The 17,516-nt window shown below is 40.2% G+C and overlaps 1 protein-coding gene across 4 annotated transcripts in view; it reads right to left on the reverse strand.

Moving 5' to 3' along the window:
* Positions 1-16,672, reverse strand: part of LOC109921103 (synaptopodin-2) — a 112,109-nt gene extending 95,437 nt beyond the window's left edge. For all 4 annotated transcript variants that reach the window (XM_048595361.1, XM_048595352.1, XM_048595344.1 and 1 more), the window contains exon 1: positions 16,386-16,672. In XM_048595361.1, coding sequence (XP_048451318.1) covers positions 16,386-16,490 — 105 coding nt within the window. In that variant the 5' untranslated portion in view covers positions 16,491-16,672. The remainder of the gene's footprint in view (positions 1-16,385) is intronic.
* Between the last annotated feature and the right edge of the window lie 844 nt (positions 16,673-17,516).

A 17,516-nucleotide genomic window follows, 5' to 3' on the forward strand; every position in this document is an offset into this window, starting at 1 on the left:
CAAGATCTGGGATCCTCCTCAATGAGCTAAAAGGGATTAGATACAAACTGGAGGTAAACATCTCATTGATGCCAATAATCCAGTCTGGTGCCAGAACTGAATTGAATTGACTGATTTATTATCACTTGTATTTTACAGTGAATAATACAGTAAAATACAGTGAAAAGCTTCAACTGTTGCCCAATCCATAAGAACATAACAAATAGGAGCAAGAGTAGTCCATCTGGCCCATGGAGACTGCTCCGCCATTCAATAAGATCATGACTGATCTTTTCAAGGACTCAGCTCCACTTACCCGCCCTTAATTCCTTTACTGTTCAAAAATCTATCTATCTTTGCCTTAAAAACATTCAACGAGCCTCAACTGCTTCACTAGGCAGGGAATTCCACAGATTCACAATCCTTTGGGTGATGACGTTCCTCCTCAACTCAGTTCTAAATCCGCTTGCCCTTACTTTGAGGCCATGCTCCCTCCTTTTAGTTTCACCCACCAGCGAAAACAAGTTCCCTTCTTCTATCTTATCTATTCCCTTCATAATTGTATATGTTTCTATAAGGTCCCCCCTCAATCTTCTAAATTCCAATGAGTATAGTCCCAGTCTATTCAATCTCTGCTCAATAGCCAACCCTCTCAACTCTGGAATCAACCCAGTGAACGGCCACTGCACTCTCCTCGGTGCCAGTACATCCTTTCTCAGCTGCCACTTTGAATAGTTTAAGAATAAAAAGAATAAAATGAATAACTGAAAGAGAGACTATATTCATTCCCACAACTCGTCTATGAGCCCTGAGGCCATTCACCAATGACACCTCTCCTCCACTGCCTCGCTGCTGCCTGCGTCAGACCCACCATTATAGGAGTGGCCACTCTTTAGGCATCATTGCTTCACTGCTAGGCCCATCTCACCACTGCCGATACCAGGTCCCACACTGAGCCCACGCTAGCCCCACGACCAGGAGCCCCCGGCTCTGAGGCCGTAACGGCCTGGTCAATAATCACGAGTCCCCGCTCCGAGCCTACTGCGGCCAGGAGTCCATGGCTCTGCCACCAGACCATGCTGCTGCTGCTGCCTCGCTAAGAATCCCATTCTGGCGGTCCTTCCCTGAGACATTGTCTTGCTGTCGCCGCCGTCTCCAATCGTTGGAGGAGCTGTGCCTCCACTGCCACAGTCACCGGCCCCAAACACCAGGAGGACATCCTTGCTGCTGCTGCAACTGCCTCCAATCACCGGGAAGAGCCATGTTTGTTGCCATCGCTTCTGATTGCTGGAAGGCTGCTGCCCTTCTCCACACAGCTCACTCTTGCTGCCGATTAACCCGCCACAAAAAGATTTAAAGAAGAGAAAAATGAAAGAAAAAAGAAAGAAAGCAGACGGGAGCAGATGAGCCCCAAGCTCAAGAGCCCGCAAGCAGCCCTGCCACTCCACCGCCATCTTGAAGTGAAAGTTGGTTTCACTGACTGTTTTTTGTCCCTTCCCCATCCATAATATTTGTGTCTTGTGTTGTCTTTTTGTGTTTGTATGGCTGTTTGAAAAAGGAGGTGGAATTTAAGTTTTAGAGAGTTATGAATTAATAGGTTGTGTTTCTTTTCTGCTCTCAGTTAAAACCATCCGTTTGCGATAAAAAGCTGTTTTCTTTTTTAAGTATAAAAACCTGATGACTTCTTAATATGAATCTGGATTTGTGAGTCAGGTAAATTGGGGCTTTGGATAGTTTGATTAAATCTTTTCATCTTTGTGATAATTCCAGGCATAGCAGGGTTTGATTTCCAGTGCACCGCACTGTGTGACACTATGAGTTAGACAAGGTGCAGTCTTTGAATCTAACTCGGTTGGACATGGAGATTGAATCCCATGTGGTTAATGTTAGTCTGTTCTGTATGCTAAGAGACATCCCCTCCCCCACAATAACACACAGTTTCATGCAATACCATTGGACAATATGTAAGTGATAATAGTTTAACAGGGTGATCTTTTGGCTTTAGGATAGCATTCCCTGGAATGGGTGGCCATAAAGTCCATTCCAGGCATTCCAATGAGAGTAGAACGAGAATCTGGTCACTGCTGAGTTAATATCCAGAATGTTGTTTATAGATGATAAGGCCACTGCCTCAATGTTAACAGTTTCACCACTGAGTCAAAATGCTTAAATTCGGTCCCATTCCAGAAATTTCAATGATGGGAGATCCAGATTGTCAATTTTGAATAATGATTGATATTTGATAGGATATTTATGGTTGTGTGTGCCTTCTTATTCTTTTTTCTTTATTCATTCATGGGATGAGAGTGTCACTGACCGGGCAGCATTTATTACCCATCCCTAATTGCCCAGTGGGCTGGTCAGAGTCAACCACATTGCTGTGGGTCTGGAGTCACATGTAGGCCAGACCAGGTAAGGATGGCAGTTTCCTTCCCTAAAGGACATTAGTGAACCAGATCGGTTTTTCCCAACAATCGACAATGGATTCATGGTTATCATTAAATTGTTAATTCCAGATATTTATTGAATTCAAATTCCACCATCTGTCATTGCTGGATTCGAACCTGGGTCCCCAGAACATTATCTAGGTCTCTGGATTAACAGTCCAGCAATAATATCACTAGGCCATTGCCTCCCCCAAATAAATAATAGCTGGGTTGTGTAAAAGCTCTTATCACTTCACAACCAGCAAACTAAATAATTCCACAAACCGTCAAACCCTTCTGCAAACCCAGCAACAACCAGTAGGAAATTAATCAGCAGTTAACTTGAAAATGGTCGCTAATTCGTTTAAACAGAGCTAGTAGGAGAACCTTCCTTCTGCTGAATGCATGTTCAGTTGTGCAACATTGAGAACTACTGTGAGCTGGAGTGTTAAGCTCCAAAATAGCATAGCTGGCATCAAATTAGATTACAAGCTGATGTCATCGTCTGCTTACTCGACATACTCCTTTCACATTCTCCTTGTGCTTGCACTAATGCCCTTAACAAATTGGCATCACTTGGACCAGATATGCACGTCATGCTGTAGATATCATTTTGGAATCAAAATGGGCATCTATGGTGCCCAAATAATGGTGTCAGCCTCAGTGTGCAACTCAGTTTGTGTGAATTTAATTGTTAGCAATTGATTGTGCTGCTCAAAACTTTCTTCCATTTTATTTTAATGGAGGAAACTAAAAAGTTGAATGCCTATGTGCTACTGTGATTCATTTATTGCAAACAGGAATTAGCTTCAAAGTTTCAGCTTTCCATGTCTTAATGATCCATTCGATCACATCACCTCAATCACACTGAGCATATCAAGGGCATGATGGTAAAGAAACTTTAAAGGGAATTGAATTACTGTTTTTGGTAAATTCACTGTCAGATGCTTATTATTTTCTCCTAGTTTATAGAGATGGCTAATTTAGGACACACATAGAGAAATTGCAGGTCTGTAAAGTTTTATGTTAAACTTAGTTTACATAAAGAACTAAGGAGGCTATTTGACTGCTTGCATTAGGTTAAAGCTTTCTAGTTGTTGACCTTTGGGATCGCAAGACTGAAAGACTCTATAAAAATATTGTTTTACACTGGCACTGAGGACTTGTACCAATGTTTTGTGAGTCATAAGATAATAATTCCCAGTTTGCAGCCAGTATTTTGGAGAAGCACACAGTTATAAGCAACTTCCATATAAGGGAATCAATCCCTGCTGTTGAAATAAACTTGTTCTTATATTCATGCCTGTAGATTCTCAGCACAGAAAGAATCCAAGTACCAAAGAGGATTGTGTAACTAATTATAAATAAGTATCACTATTTGCATTAAAGGTTGCCTATCTGCGAATTAAATAGAAGTCAGAATGTTACAGTTGAAGTTTAAACAGTGCATGCTAGGTCAGATTATTTCAATATTCAATCTGATACACACATATCAGATTCCGCATTTTGAACATTTAGGCTGCAGTTGTTTGATTCATTTGTTCTTAATGTAATTGTAACTAACTTATTTTACTCAACATGTAGGTGCAAGGTGAGAAAAAATAGGCACAAACAGATAAAAAGATAAAAAAATCTTAAACCAAAGTGCTGATAGTACAGAGAGCTCCAGTGCACTGGTTAGGTGCCATCATTAATTAATATACAGGTATTGTTTTCTTCCACTGAACTGAAATATCACCACCAAATCCTTCCTCTTTACTTCAAATTTGGATATCACATTTTAATAGTCCTTTCACCCAGAGGAGATATAGTTGAAATCAAACTGCCAATTTTTTTCAGACAGGAATATATATGATGGAACTATGTCTAAGGAACACATAATGTTCCTTGTTGTAGCTAGTTTCTTTTCCATAAAAGGTTTAAAAGCCATTTAACCATTTAATTCTCAAAAGCATGTATTCAAATAAGACTTTGAAAACAAATCACTGTAAATATTTGTATATTATTTGTACACCTAATATTTATATAGTACTTTTCAAAGTTCTAGGTCATCGCAAAGTACTTTTCAGTCACTAAAATATTTTGGATTGTAGCCATTAGCGTAGTGTAGGAAATTTGACTGCTCATTGCACAATAGGTGCTACAAGCCGCAGTAAAATCATGACTAGATAAGCTGTTTTAGTGATGCTAACTGAGTGATAGACATTGACCAGGTACAGGTGAAATCTCTCTCCCCTGGTTTGCTCCAAAATGGTGCGCTGGTGTCTTTTGCATTCACATGAGAGAAAAGACAGGGACTTGGTTTAATGTCACAACAGACATGACCCCCCTGATTGGGTTTGTTGCAGTATCAAGAGCCCTGCATAGCACAGCAGGGACAGGAGTTGCCAATTAGGAGTCCATCTCCTGGAGGGTTGTATAAGTAGGCATTTTGTCAAAATGAACAGTCTCATAACCCCCATTAGCTCACCAATATTTGTTTCTATCTAATAAAAGCACCAGATTATTGTGACTTAACCGTAATGATAAACCCAATGGGTAGTTTTCAGGTTCCTAATCACCATTTTTGATGGAACACTGGTTTCGTATGGGTCTCATCATTGGTTGCAGTCTGCAGATAGACCCTCCAAATATATTGAGGCTGGAAATGAAAACTTGTGGCACGGACCAGAATGCAAGGTGGGTATTGTATGTTAAAGTAAAAAAGTATGTGAGGATTTACTTGTTTTTAAGTAATTACTTATAAAGACAAAAGTAGAGGCTATATTAATGAACAAAATTTTCACTAATGTTTTATAAAGGCAATTTAACAAAACTAAAATTGTCAACATTTTGATGAAGATTGCATAGACCAAAAAGCATTGGCTATTAAAAAAAGAAAAATAGCAGGAAATGAAGTCAGAACCTACGGTTGTAACCCCAAGAACTGCAGCATCCAAAACTTCTGGTTGACAAAAATTGAGGTGGATGTAACTTTGCACAAGGCAGATTTGATGAGGTTGCTTTGTTTAACACTTTGGAGCAATCCCTAGAGAATTGCACTGAGAGCTGGCTGGCAAAAGCTACACAATATGACGCTGCATATTGTGTATATGTCTGAAAGCAGGTAGCAAAGAAAAAAAAACAAGCATTAAGGTAGTTGCTATCCCGTGGTACCATTTCCTAAGTATATTGCCCAAAGATGTATGTCACAAAGTGTTATTAGATAATGTGTTGTATTGTGACTGATGCTTTGCTTCTTCATCTTCTTCACAGAACACCTTGGAAGAAGCAGCAATAAGGCAGGACCACCTATGTCTTCTGGTCAGTAGCGAAGGAATTGCCTTGATCTTTTTGCCAAAATATAAGCCATTTGTTCCATTGATTTGTGGACAGCACATTGATTTTTCATACAGAAAACCCTTCTAACAGAAAATAAATAAGTAGAATGTCCCCAAACTAGATGATCTAACTTGAGGGAAAGGAATTATTTTCTAGGTGAGGGAACTGTCACCACTTCAATTGGACGCACATCCTAAAGCCCACACAACATGCTCAAACCAATGCACCTAATGGGCCTCAAGAAGGTCCATCTTAATGCTGAGATGTGGTACTTCACGCAAGTTTGGACACAATACCATTCAAATTAAATCAGTCTGTTCCTTTATATATTGTATTAAATTGGGACTTTATTCAGCGGCATTTTTTATTTTATGAAAATCACTAAACATGATCACCATGAGAATATAGGGAATATGTACAGGGTTGCTAAGGGAGCTAACTCTGCTCTATGCATGATGTGGAGGCGCTGGTGTTGGACTGGGGTGGACTAAGTCAGAAGTCACACGACATCAGGTCAACAGGTTTATTTGAAATCACAAACTTTCAGAGTTCAGGCCCTTCATCACGTTACAGTGAGAAAGCAGAACACACAGACCCGGAGTTTATAGGCAGAGAGATCAAGGGCAGAGAGATCAAAAGATCACACAACTGGTGTGAGTGGACTGTCAGATAATAAGTCTCTGCAGGTGACCAAGAGTGTTCGACAGTGTGAGTAAAGTGTCAACAGCTGAATAACCAGGAAAGGAATGGCCTATAATCTGATTAAGTGTGGCAGAGAGATAATTAAGAAAAATTAAAAATAAGGTAGTGCTGGAGACAAACTAAATGATTAGAATAAAGTGATAGGTATACCAGTCACATGCCGAGGGTCCAACCAAAATAATAAGCAACTCAAAACTGTACAAACTAATTAAGGTAGAGAGATCATAATAATTTATCAAGGCGATGCTGTCAAAACAGGACAGGAAGAAAGATTTTACAGATACAGAATGATCTTTTGATCTCTCTACCCTTGATTAGTCTACCTGCAAACTCTGGGTTTGTGCGCTCTGCTCTCTCTCTGCACCTGACGAAGGGACTGCGCTCTGCAAGCTTGTGTGATTTCTAATAAACCTGTTGGACTATAACCTGGTGTTATGTGACTTCTGACTTTGTGCTATATACGGGCATAATTAGTCTCAAACCAGCCCGCTCTCAGAATCAGTGGGAGTGAATAACATAAGCGTGCCTGAAGAAAACCAGTTTATTTTACCATCAGGCATTTTCTAATACAGAGACACACCATCTGCACTTTAAGTGATCCGAAGGCTTCTGGCGATATCGTTCATATCTAGAAGCTGTTCAGTGACATAGGAACCAATTGCATTGTGGTTGGCTTATGATTGGCTTTTGTCAATATAACTGGTCACTTCTCCACAAACCAATCAGCTACTTGTTGCCAGCCAAATCTCATTTTGCACACATCTCCTGATGTCCGCCCATCTGCTGCCAATCTTTCTCACTGCAGAGTGAACACTACGTACAATGAATTTCAAGTAATTTCCTTTTAAAAATCCAGCAGCTCCTTTCACAGTCCTTGGTCTTAGAACAGTAATTTCCCCCCATTTCAGACCTTAATCCAAAATATAGAAAAATAAAAGATACAGTCTTTGAGGTAGTCTTATCAATCTAAATAACTATTAATTCACATTATCAGATATGCACAAAAGCATAAATGTTACCTCATAATCTGCGTAGCACAACTTAACTGGAGGCTTGGCTTTCTTCATATTGGATTTCTCTGTATGTTTTGCTCAATTATCTGTCCATATTGTGGCTACCTGCAGTAGCATCCTATGTTACAGACATTTGTCCTAAATGTCCTTTGTACGAATGCAATTTGTCCTTACTTCACTGCATTGATTTTATGCAATGGGCTTGGAAATAATTATCTTTCCAAGCAGGACATGGGATGCTTCTAATTCCATGCATTCACAAGATGTTTAACTTAATAGGCCATCTGTGAACAGCTAAAATGCTAAATCTCCCCTTTTCTGTTTAAATTGATTATAACATTCTAATTGTTACACTGACAGCGCTTTGCCCACGAAAACATGAAGTTCCACTTTGACCTATTTTCTTGAAGCAAGCTAGATTACAGTTTTAAATTTCTTTCTGATACTCTCTAGTGTAGCACTATAGTTCCCTTCCAGCCCATGTGCTTTTCTCCACAATGCCTGTCACTGTCCTTCTTCAGTGCTACATATTTCTAGGTGGCTAGATGCAGACCATAGCACTGCTGCGCATGAAAGATATAAATCTTACAGGAAGTGGCCTGCTGCACCAGATAATAAGCATTCATTGGAAGTGAAATGCTTTGTAACATCTTAAGATAGATATAGTTGATAATGATTTAATAGGTCTAAAATTGTTCTCTGCAATGGCTATTCCATTACTGAATCTCCTTTAATCGGAAACTTGAACCTCTACCTGAAGCACCATGTCCAAAATTTCAATTAATCCTTAAATGTTTGTAATAACTCAGAAAACCCGGCTGGAAAGGAACATCACTTATTGCTGAACACCAACATAGAGCCATTACTCATGGCGCAAGCAGGCTAGTCCCAGTCAGTTCTGCAGACCCATTCCTGGATCTGTTTTATAAGGGACTCAGGTGATATTTTCCAGATAGGCAGGCTATTGCCTGTTGCCAAGGGAATTCATCCTCAACGAGCTCCACAGGGAGATTAATTGAGGATTCCCCACGGACATTGTAGGAGTTATCACATCTCTTCCACTCCGTGTCTGAGGGACCACCCACCCCCCTGCCCCCCCACCCCGCACTCTTGCTCTTGTGACAATGGGGCCTCCAGCATCATTTTGCCTATGGTCCCATTCCTGTTGCTTTGACATCTGGTCAGGGGGTGTATAATGAGTAGGTGAACTTCTCTCCTCCATGAAGACCATCAAAGAGTCACTGCAGGGGCCTCATCCTCAGTGCATTGTCTGATGAACCAATTGCCTCTGTGGAGGGTTACTGTCAGAGATTGTTGACATTTCTTTTTGGTGATCTTCTCCTCTGTTTTGACCATATACGATACTGGTCCCAGTTTTTTTTAGGATAACTCCTGGGATCCATGGAGTACTGTCGCTGAGGTTCCTTATGTGGACAGTATCTCCTCCAGTAATTTTTGAGACCTCACATAAATGTCGATTCTGTTCTGTTCCTTGAAGTCAGAATCCGTTTTTATGGCTTCTCTTTGACAGTGTGTAATCCACCCTAGATACATTATGTATTTTGCCTGGAACATACATTTTTTTCCCTTTTTAGCTGGATGCCAGCCTCAGAAAAACACCCTCAGACCTCCTTCAAACTCTCCACATGTTCCTTTACAGTAGCTCCTCAGATTAAAACATCATCCAGACAGACTGCTATACTGGGCACATCTTAGAGGATGTTCTCGATTACTCTTTGAAAGATGGCACAAGCTAAAGATACCCCAAAGGACAAACAAGTGTACTCATACAGTCCCTTGTGAGTGTTTATTGAGATGGCTTCTGGATGACCTCTCAAGCTCTAACCTGAGGTAGGAATGGCTCATATTCAATTTAGAAAATATGTGATTCCCCAGCTATTTTTTCATACAAGTCTTCTCTGCCTGGCATAGGTTGTCTGTCTAAGTGGGAAACTCTGTTGACCGTCAACTCATAATCCCACAAAGACAGGCTGAGTTGTCAGGTTTAACAATTGTACACAACTGGCACAGCCCATTCAGCAAACTGTATCTTGCCAAAATCCTCTAGACATTCCAATTCAGTCTCTACTTTGGAACAGAGGGCACGGGGAGCAGCTGTACCTTGAAGTGTTTCAGTTGGGCCTCTGGGTCTACAGAGATCTTGGCTCTGGTGCCTTTTATGTTCCCAAGGTCCTCTAAGATCACTTTGGAATACATCCCAATGACTTCATATAGATCGCCAATGCCCATTTTAAACATGTCACCAATCCAAGCAGATTTTCTGTAGCCAGACCCTTCCCATAAGGTTGGGACCCAGCCCTTGTACCACCATTAAGGGGAGTTGGACTGTCCATTGCCCCTGCAGAACTGGGGTTACACTGGTCCCAATAATACCTAAGGGCTCCCCAATGCATGTGGCCAATTTAACCTTAGTGTCTCACAGGCTTAAAGGCAAGATGCCCCATCGAAGTTTCCTGAAGCTTTGCTCCCAGCAATAACCACAGCTGAACCTAAGACTACGTCCACATGTTGGAGATGGTCATTTACCTGGAGTTTTATCTTATTTGGGGCCACTTTGGGACCAGTGATATGATTTAGCTGTATAAATTTCTCACCCTCAGGCTGATTTATTTCTAAAGTCCTATCTTGAGGTGACTTCACACTTCAGCCTGGGCAGTACATGTTTCGCATGTTTTGGCAGCCTTGTTCTGGGGTGAACTCTATGACCACAACAGTGGCATGGAAGTTCTTGCTCCTCACTGTTTTATAGAGACACTTCCCATCCAGCTCTGGAGCTTCTCAGCCTCAGACTCCAGTCGCCCTTCCCTGGCAACAAACAGGAGCTGCGATGTCTATCTACTGGGGACTTGGCTCTGCAAGATGGGAGTTGCCCAAGGTTGAGGGTGTTACCATTCATGGACCCCTGAAGCTCCCAAGCTCCTTTTATCATGTTTTAACATAGAATGGGCAGTCCTATGGCTTTCTTCAGGTCCAGCTCTGGTTCAACCAGTAGATTCCTATGGGTCTCAATATTATTAATTCCACAAACTAAACGATCCCTTAACATTTCCTGAAGTGCTGACCAATACTCAGAATTCCTCCAAGAATTCATTGCAGGTCTATTTGCTGTGCTAAACCAGTAATGCTGCAATATAACCATTGAAGTCATTGTGGTCTGCTACCATATCTACCAGCATATCAAAGGCTTTTGAGTCTGGGGCTGCTGGATAGGTTAAACTCTTTATGATGCTGAAAGTCAAGGCTCCACAAGTGGGCAGGAGAATGATTTTTGGTCGGTGATCTCCTATCTCATTTGTCCTATCAAAGTATCTCTTATTTCAGCACACTGTGGCCAATCCACTACATTCACATCATAAGATTTCCAGTTTCCCATTTTCAGTGTAGTCCCATCACAGTCTTACTGGGTTTGTTGAAAGGCAAGACTGCCCAAAACTTTTCTTGACTGTCATCATCAATGCAATAACTCAGAAAGCCTGACTGGAAAGAAATATTCTTTATTGTTGAATACTAAAACAGAGCCACTGCCTGTGGTGTTGATAGGCTTGTCCCAGCCCAGAACAGTCAGTTCTGCAGATCCATCGCTGTGTCTGCCTTTATTTTTATTTATACCTGGAAATGCTCTTACAACAATTGAATGGCTTTCCCACAACTAAAACACCGTGCCCTTTTGTTTCCTGTTTTTAACTATCAACTGCTACCCATGCAGCCAATTAGATATTTACGCAAAACCCATTGCAGGCAACGTAAACCATTAAAAGTGAGGGAGAAGCAGGGAGGGTGGGAAGAGGACAAATCAAAATGGAGTTAGAGGGGGCAATAAAGCACTCTATCCCCTGGGTACCCACCTATCTCTAAAGGTATTGACAGCATTGCTGAACATTTGGTGCTCCCTCTCCAACGATACTCAGGCATAAACATAACCACGGAATGGGGTTGTCTTATAAAGAGCTCAGGTGATGAGCTCCAACCGGGCAGATCATTACCTGTTATCCTGGGAACTCATACTCAATGAGCTCCACAGGGAGATTATTTGGTGATTCCCCATGGGCATTGCAAGGATTATCACAATACTGTACATTCCTTCAACAGAAGTCAAGGTATGCTCATCACTTTCACCTATCCTTTCCAGAAAATCGAAATTTATTCCAGAACAGATTTTAAAGATCTGGCTGTATTTGTATTATATATTATATATGTATATATTTAAGTCTTGAAAAAGTTGTGGAAGTGGATATGTGCTGTACTTTGAAACTATAAAAAAGTGGTACATCCCACAAAGATTGTTTAACACATTTACCTTGAATCTAGAGGTGACATTGTCTTCAACAGCAGAGTAAAACAGCATCAGCCAGCATTCATAACTTGCTTATTGCTTTACCTATTTCCTTTCCTATTGAAATCAATGAAGAAGAAATATTTTCATACAATGTTAACTGGCTGCTGAACAGGGACCAGTCTGTCATCAGCAACTGCTGCAGATCAATATCGTTCCATTCTTATAGACTGGTAACTGCCAGGATGTTTAGCACCTAGTCTCTCTTTTGGTAGGTCTTCAAGAAGCATGCAGTAGATAGATGATGTGACGTGCAGTTTACCCAGAGTTCAGATATCTTGGCAGACATGAAGCTATGATTTATACCATGGAATGTCTTTTCTGTTACTACCGTTCCTTCAACATAAACAAATAGGCAGACTGAGCGTCGAATGGATCATGCACCTTATAAGGTGAGCTATTGGTATCTAGAACTTCATCTAAGTTTACTTAATGGCTTAGTAACAACAGAAATCAGAACAGTCAGTGTCACAGCCTATCAATCCTCATATGTTCACATTTCCATAAACCTTTCAAGCCACCAAGGTTTTTTTTTGGTTTCAATGGTTTCTGAATGAGCCTATTTAAACTGTGAAGAAAGTACAATTATGAATTATAGAACTGAATTTTGCCAATTGGGTTGACAGGCTGCACAACATGACATCGTCAGGAAATGCATGTCACTGGCACACATGGGCAGCTAGCAAGCCATCTCTCCTCATTTTACAGACAGCAATTGGCGCTGTGAGACAGTAGTACTAACCGCTGAACCACCGTGCTGCCCCTATGGCCAGATGGCAAGGCTGGCAGCTCAGGAGATTAGTACACCTCACTTGATGTGGAATTTTACCAGGATATCAGGGGGGCTTGTAGGTATTGCCTTTCTACCTGTGGTCTGCTTTGTATCTAAAAAAATCCTTTTCCCTCTGTCTGCCACATCAAGGTTGACTACATGTAGCCTGCAGACTCCTCGCCGGAACAGGAACTTGATTCACCACCGTTAACAAAATACCTTATTAGGGCTTTTACATATTTAAACTGGCTGCTCATCTCCCGTGTTGGGCAGCATGTTCAAAACTAGCCCTAGCCCTATTCCCAATGTTGGGGAAGGGGTACAAATCCTTGTGCTTTATCACAATTTTACTGAGCACCCCTACCTCCTTTCCTGCTTCCTGGAAGGTGATAAAATTTTGGTGTCTGTTATGTATATTGACTGGTATACACACAAAGCGACTTAATAGTCCAATGTGTCTGTTTTAGAAGATATTTTGAAACAGGTTACTCCAAATGTATCTCATCATGCAAAATGCAGAAATGTCCATACTTGTCACAATGAAACTGAAATCTGTGCTTTCAGATAAAGAGGATGCTAGATGCATTCATTGTTGAGTTCAGTCTAAGAGGACACCTTAGATCCAGAACTTCTCTGTGTGGGATGCAAGTAAAAACTTAGTCTTGTCAATTTTGAAGAAGAAAACCAAAACATTAACTATGATTTCTCTTCACAGATGCTGCCAGTCCAGACGAGTTTTTCCAGCAATTTCTGATTTTTGGTAGTCTTGTGAGGACTGTGTTAATGTGACAAATTTCACTAACCCTACTTGTGTTGAAGGTGCATCCTGTGGTGTAATTTAATGGTGGCCAATTAAAGTTGACATGTGGGACACAGATACTGGGATTCCAATTCAGGGACCACCCTGGTGGACAGCTGGCAGCTCCTTCGAGAGATGTGGCTGATGCTGACTGTCTAACTGAGGCTGTTTAATCTAAGTCTGCTCATGTCTTGCCCTGCATTTGAAATCTTCCCTTTTCAGCGGTATCCATTGGACTATGTTTTAACTGCAGGATTGAGTACTGGAAGGTTTTCCTTTTCTTTCCCTAGCTGCCAACATGCTTTATCTTGTGCCTTAAGCCATTTCAGCTACCTGTGTATTGAGATATAGATCTAGAATATCTCTAGGCTGTATCTGTCAAGGCTGTTTCATTCCTGATGTACTATAATACACCTTTATTCATATCTGTACATTGCAGGTTACTAAATACAGTTCTGTAATGTGGTGCCTCTTTACTTGATCCTTCTGGTCTGATGTCTTCTCTCCTACTGATGTCAGTCATCAGTTACATCTTCATTATTTTCTTAATTCCGTTATATTAGTGTAGGTTTAGTACTCTGTACGTAATCTTAAGTTGGTAACTGCACCCAAATTCTAATAAAATCTATTTTTGTTTTGTAATGTGTATAAAATACCATTTTCAGCCGCCAAATATTTCTAAAATATCCAACATACAACTTTACGGCTCAGTCAACAACTTCTCTTTTAACTCCTCTTGTTTTCTTCAGGTCAGAGGGGTGGTCATGGGTACCCGCATGGGCCCAGTTATGCCTGTATCTTCATGGGGTATGTGGAACATTCCTTGTTCCAGCCCTATTCCGGCCCCCACCCACAACTCTTTCTCCATTAGATTGATGGTATCATTGGAGCTGCTTTCCCCTCTCGTCCAGAATTGGAAAAGTTCATCGATTTCGCTTCCATTTCCACCTTGCTCTCACTTTCACCTGGTCTATCTCTGACTCCTCCCTTCACTTCCTTCACATCTCTGTTTCCATTTCTGGGGATAGACTAGCCACCAATATCCACTATAAACCCACGGATTCGACAGCTACCTGGACTATACATCCTCACACCCTGCTTCCTGTAAAGATTCCATCCCATTCTCTCAGTTCCTCCATAAGTTCTGAGGAAGGGTCACCAGACCCAAAACGTTAACTCTGATTTTTTTCTTCACAGAAGCTGCCAGACCTGCTGAGCTTTTCCAGCAACTCCTGTTTTTGTTTACCACTCAGTCATTTGTTTATCATCAAGTCACAATACTTTTAAGGTCAAGGTTTTGATAAAGTATTTGGGGAAAATTTTCTGATTTGGGGATTATGAAGCATTATGCGTCACTTTCATCACAGTGAAACTTGAAAAGAGACAATGCTCTGTTTAATTTGACTTATGTCTGTACATTGTGCATTTACAAAGAAATACAAATGGTGCACAGATGCATTCTAATGAAGGTGTTGAATGTGATGCCTGTATCTTTCATCTGTTTTCTTTCAGTTTTGTAACTTGTACAGTGGGAGTTGTTTTTTGAGGAACAGTAAAACCTGCTGGACCCATATGAAGTTCTTGTCAAACAATTGCAGAGCTCAGACAAATGGGATTTTGAATGTTGTGACTGTACAAAAGATTCACTAGGTGTCAGGCTTTCTGAACTATTGTTCTTTCCTATTTTCTCGATAGTTAGTTTGGTAATTATTTCCAACTTTTTTCATTACTGGTTGTTCTATTTAACCAAATTTCTTTAAAAACAATGACATTAATATCTGACTTATCACAGTGGCATTGAAAAATAACACCATTCATTATAAATCTAAAATAACATTTGTAGGCTGCAATATTAAAATGAAAGACTATGTTCCTTCATGAGCTTTAACAATGATTCAAACTAAGTACTAGAAATATGAGAATTTCAAATTCTTCATTAACAGATTGTAAGTGCAAAGTATTTCACTATATGTTATCCAACACAAAAACAACAGAGTTAAGCATGTTTAACAGCACAAGTCATCATGCTGGGTCATGAGTTCTTATGATTGTATCTTTAAAATAACGGACTTTAAGACAGGCAGAAACTGAAAAGGTTTACATCACTGAAATTGTTCAGGCAGTGCACAAATAGGATAGTCCAAAACAATATGATATTATTTATCAACAAATAATGTTTCAAATATTAAATCCAATCTGCTATGAACAGTCATTTGGTGCATTATTTTTGACCATCTGTGTTGCATTAGATTTTAGGGTAGAATAAGTTTTGAATAGCTTTCTGCTGTCACTTTTGAGCTGAAACTTTACCATGAAGCAAAACTTAATTGTAGATTAATGAACATAAATACTAATCAGCCCTCTTCAATGTAGGCATTTTCTCTGGAAATTGAATTGTGTGCTGTCATTTAATGTTCGATAATACTTTTCATGCTACTTAAATGGTATGGTTTAATCAAATGCAGATCTTTGCAGTTGCTCAGTTTAAGACTCAACATCAATTCATCTCCAAGCAAAAAAATAAAAGAACAGCCCACAGATGATAATCTATAAACAGATGTAACAGGAAGTTATTTTAAGATTTTACCTGATAATACTATTTTCATCTTACAGTTAATTTTATGAAGTAATCTACTTGCATTGTTCCAGTGTAGGAAAATTCTTTTTGAAATGATATAAGATGACTACCACAGTCACTAGCAGACTTCTATGATCAGTCACCTTATCGGTAGAATTTTGAAATTTATTATTTCATGTACAGTACAGGATTGAGGATCAGATTATCATTGATTGCTGGAAAATGTGTCACAGTTAAACATTTGTAAAAAAAAATTCCAGAAGTATAACATGTAATTAATTTTCAATCCGTGAAGCCAACAGAGTTTGAGAAATGCAGATGATAATCTCAAACTTGTTATCTAATTTATGCAACTGTATTAAAGACATTTCAGGAGGTTACTTTGGAATGTTCTGCCTTTGGTGAGCATTTTGTGCCTCTCAGTTAAACTATTCTGCTTACCTTTGAAATCTGTAATGGCTGCTTGTGCTCTTTGCCACCTTGCAGTCTAAATCCCCAGGGTGCTCCACCACTGATTGTGACACAGATGTAATCCCCAATGCCCATGGATGTGAATTTGTATAGAGCTTCCTCTCTGTGGAACTGGTGATCTTCTAAGATGGAGCTTGGGTCAGACTGAAACTGCTTTCTAGTTTGTAGATACAGCTCAGTTTGTCTGAGAAAAGGCAGTCACTCAGCACAGTTACCAACCACTTACAGCACCACAGTACAATGTACGTCAGAGGCTGCAGCTCAGCCCCATCAAAAGAAAGTTATCCAAAAAGCTGAGCACACATGAGACACACTGCAACAAATCAGTGACCAGCTCAAGATAAACAAGAGGAGGAAATGTAAGGTTAAAAAAAAAGCAAGCAGCTACTATTTCCAAACTGAAAACAGTTTGCTATTCCAAAACAGAAGGCAGGCAGCCCTGCCCATTCAAAAAGAAACTCCTCCCACCTCTTAAAAAAAAATCAGTTCAGTTGAAACCGTTTGGGAAAGTATCCAGAAAATCACATAGCAAAGAGATACCTGGGAACTTCTGAGATCTTAACAATACATCACGAAGATTGCACAGTAAGCACATAAAAGAGCTGGATACTATTCTGTATTGACTTGAAATTTGAAAAACCTCTATAGCTACTAAAACTATATCGAGAGAGATTATTTAGGACTGTTATTTTTTGAGGAGTTCTTTCCTTCACAACTTACGTAGAATGTCAGGTGAGTCAAATGATCTTTAATGAAAGTAAAATCAAAGCCCCTACCCTCACTGTAAGCACCATTGTGCAATGTGTAGTTTAGTTCTGGTAAAATGCAAGAAAGTCTCTGATGTGTTCTTAGCAGCATAGGGACGTTACAATCAACTTCTGACCCTTTAGGCTAAACAGCAGAAAAAAATAGCCAAATCAGCCTGCTGTTGATTACAATTGAATGATTCATGCTGGAAAGCAAGCATATTTTACATTGGTTAAGAATGTCAGCCCAGGTCTGATACACTCTCAGTCAAATAACCCGATATCTCTCAGTTCTCCACATATTTCAATGAAGAATGATTGGTTGCTTCAGGTACCCGAGGGTAGGTGGCAGCTG

Source organism: Rhincodon typus, chromosome 1, assembly GCF_021869965.1.
Source record: "Rhincodon typus isolate 14 chromosome 1, sRhiTyp1.1, whole genome shotgun sequence".
NCBI lineage: Eukaryota > Metazoa > Chordata > Chondrichthyes > Orectolobiformes > Rhincodontidae > Rhincodon > Rhincodon typus.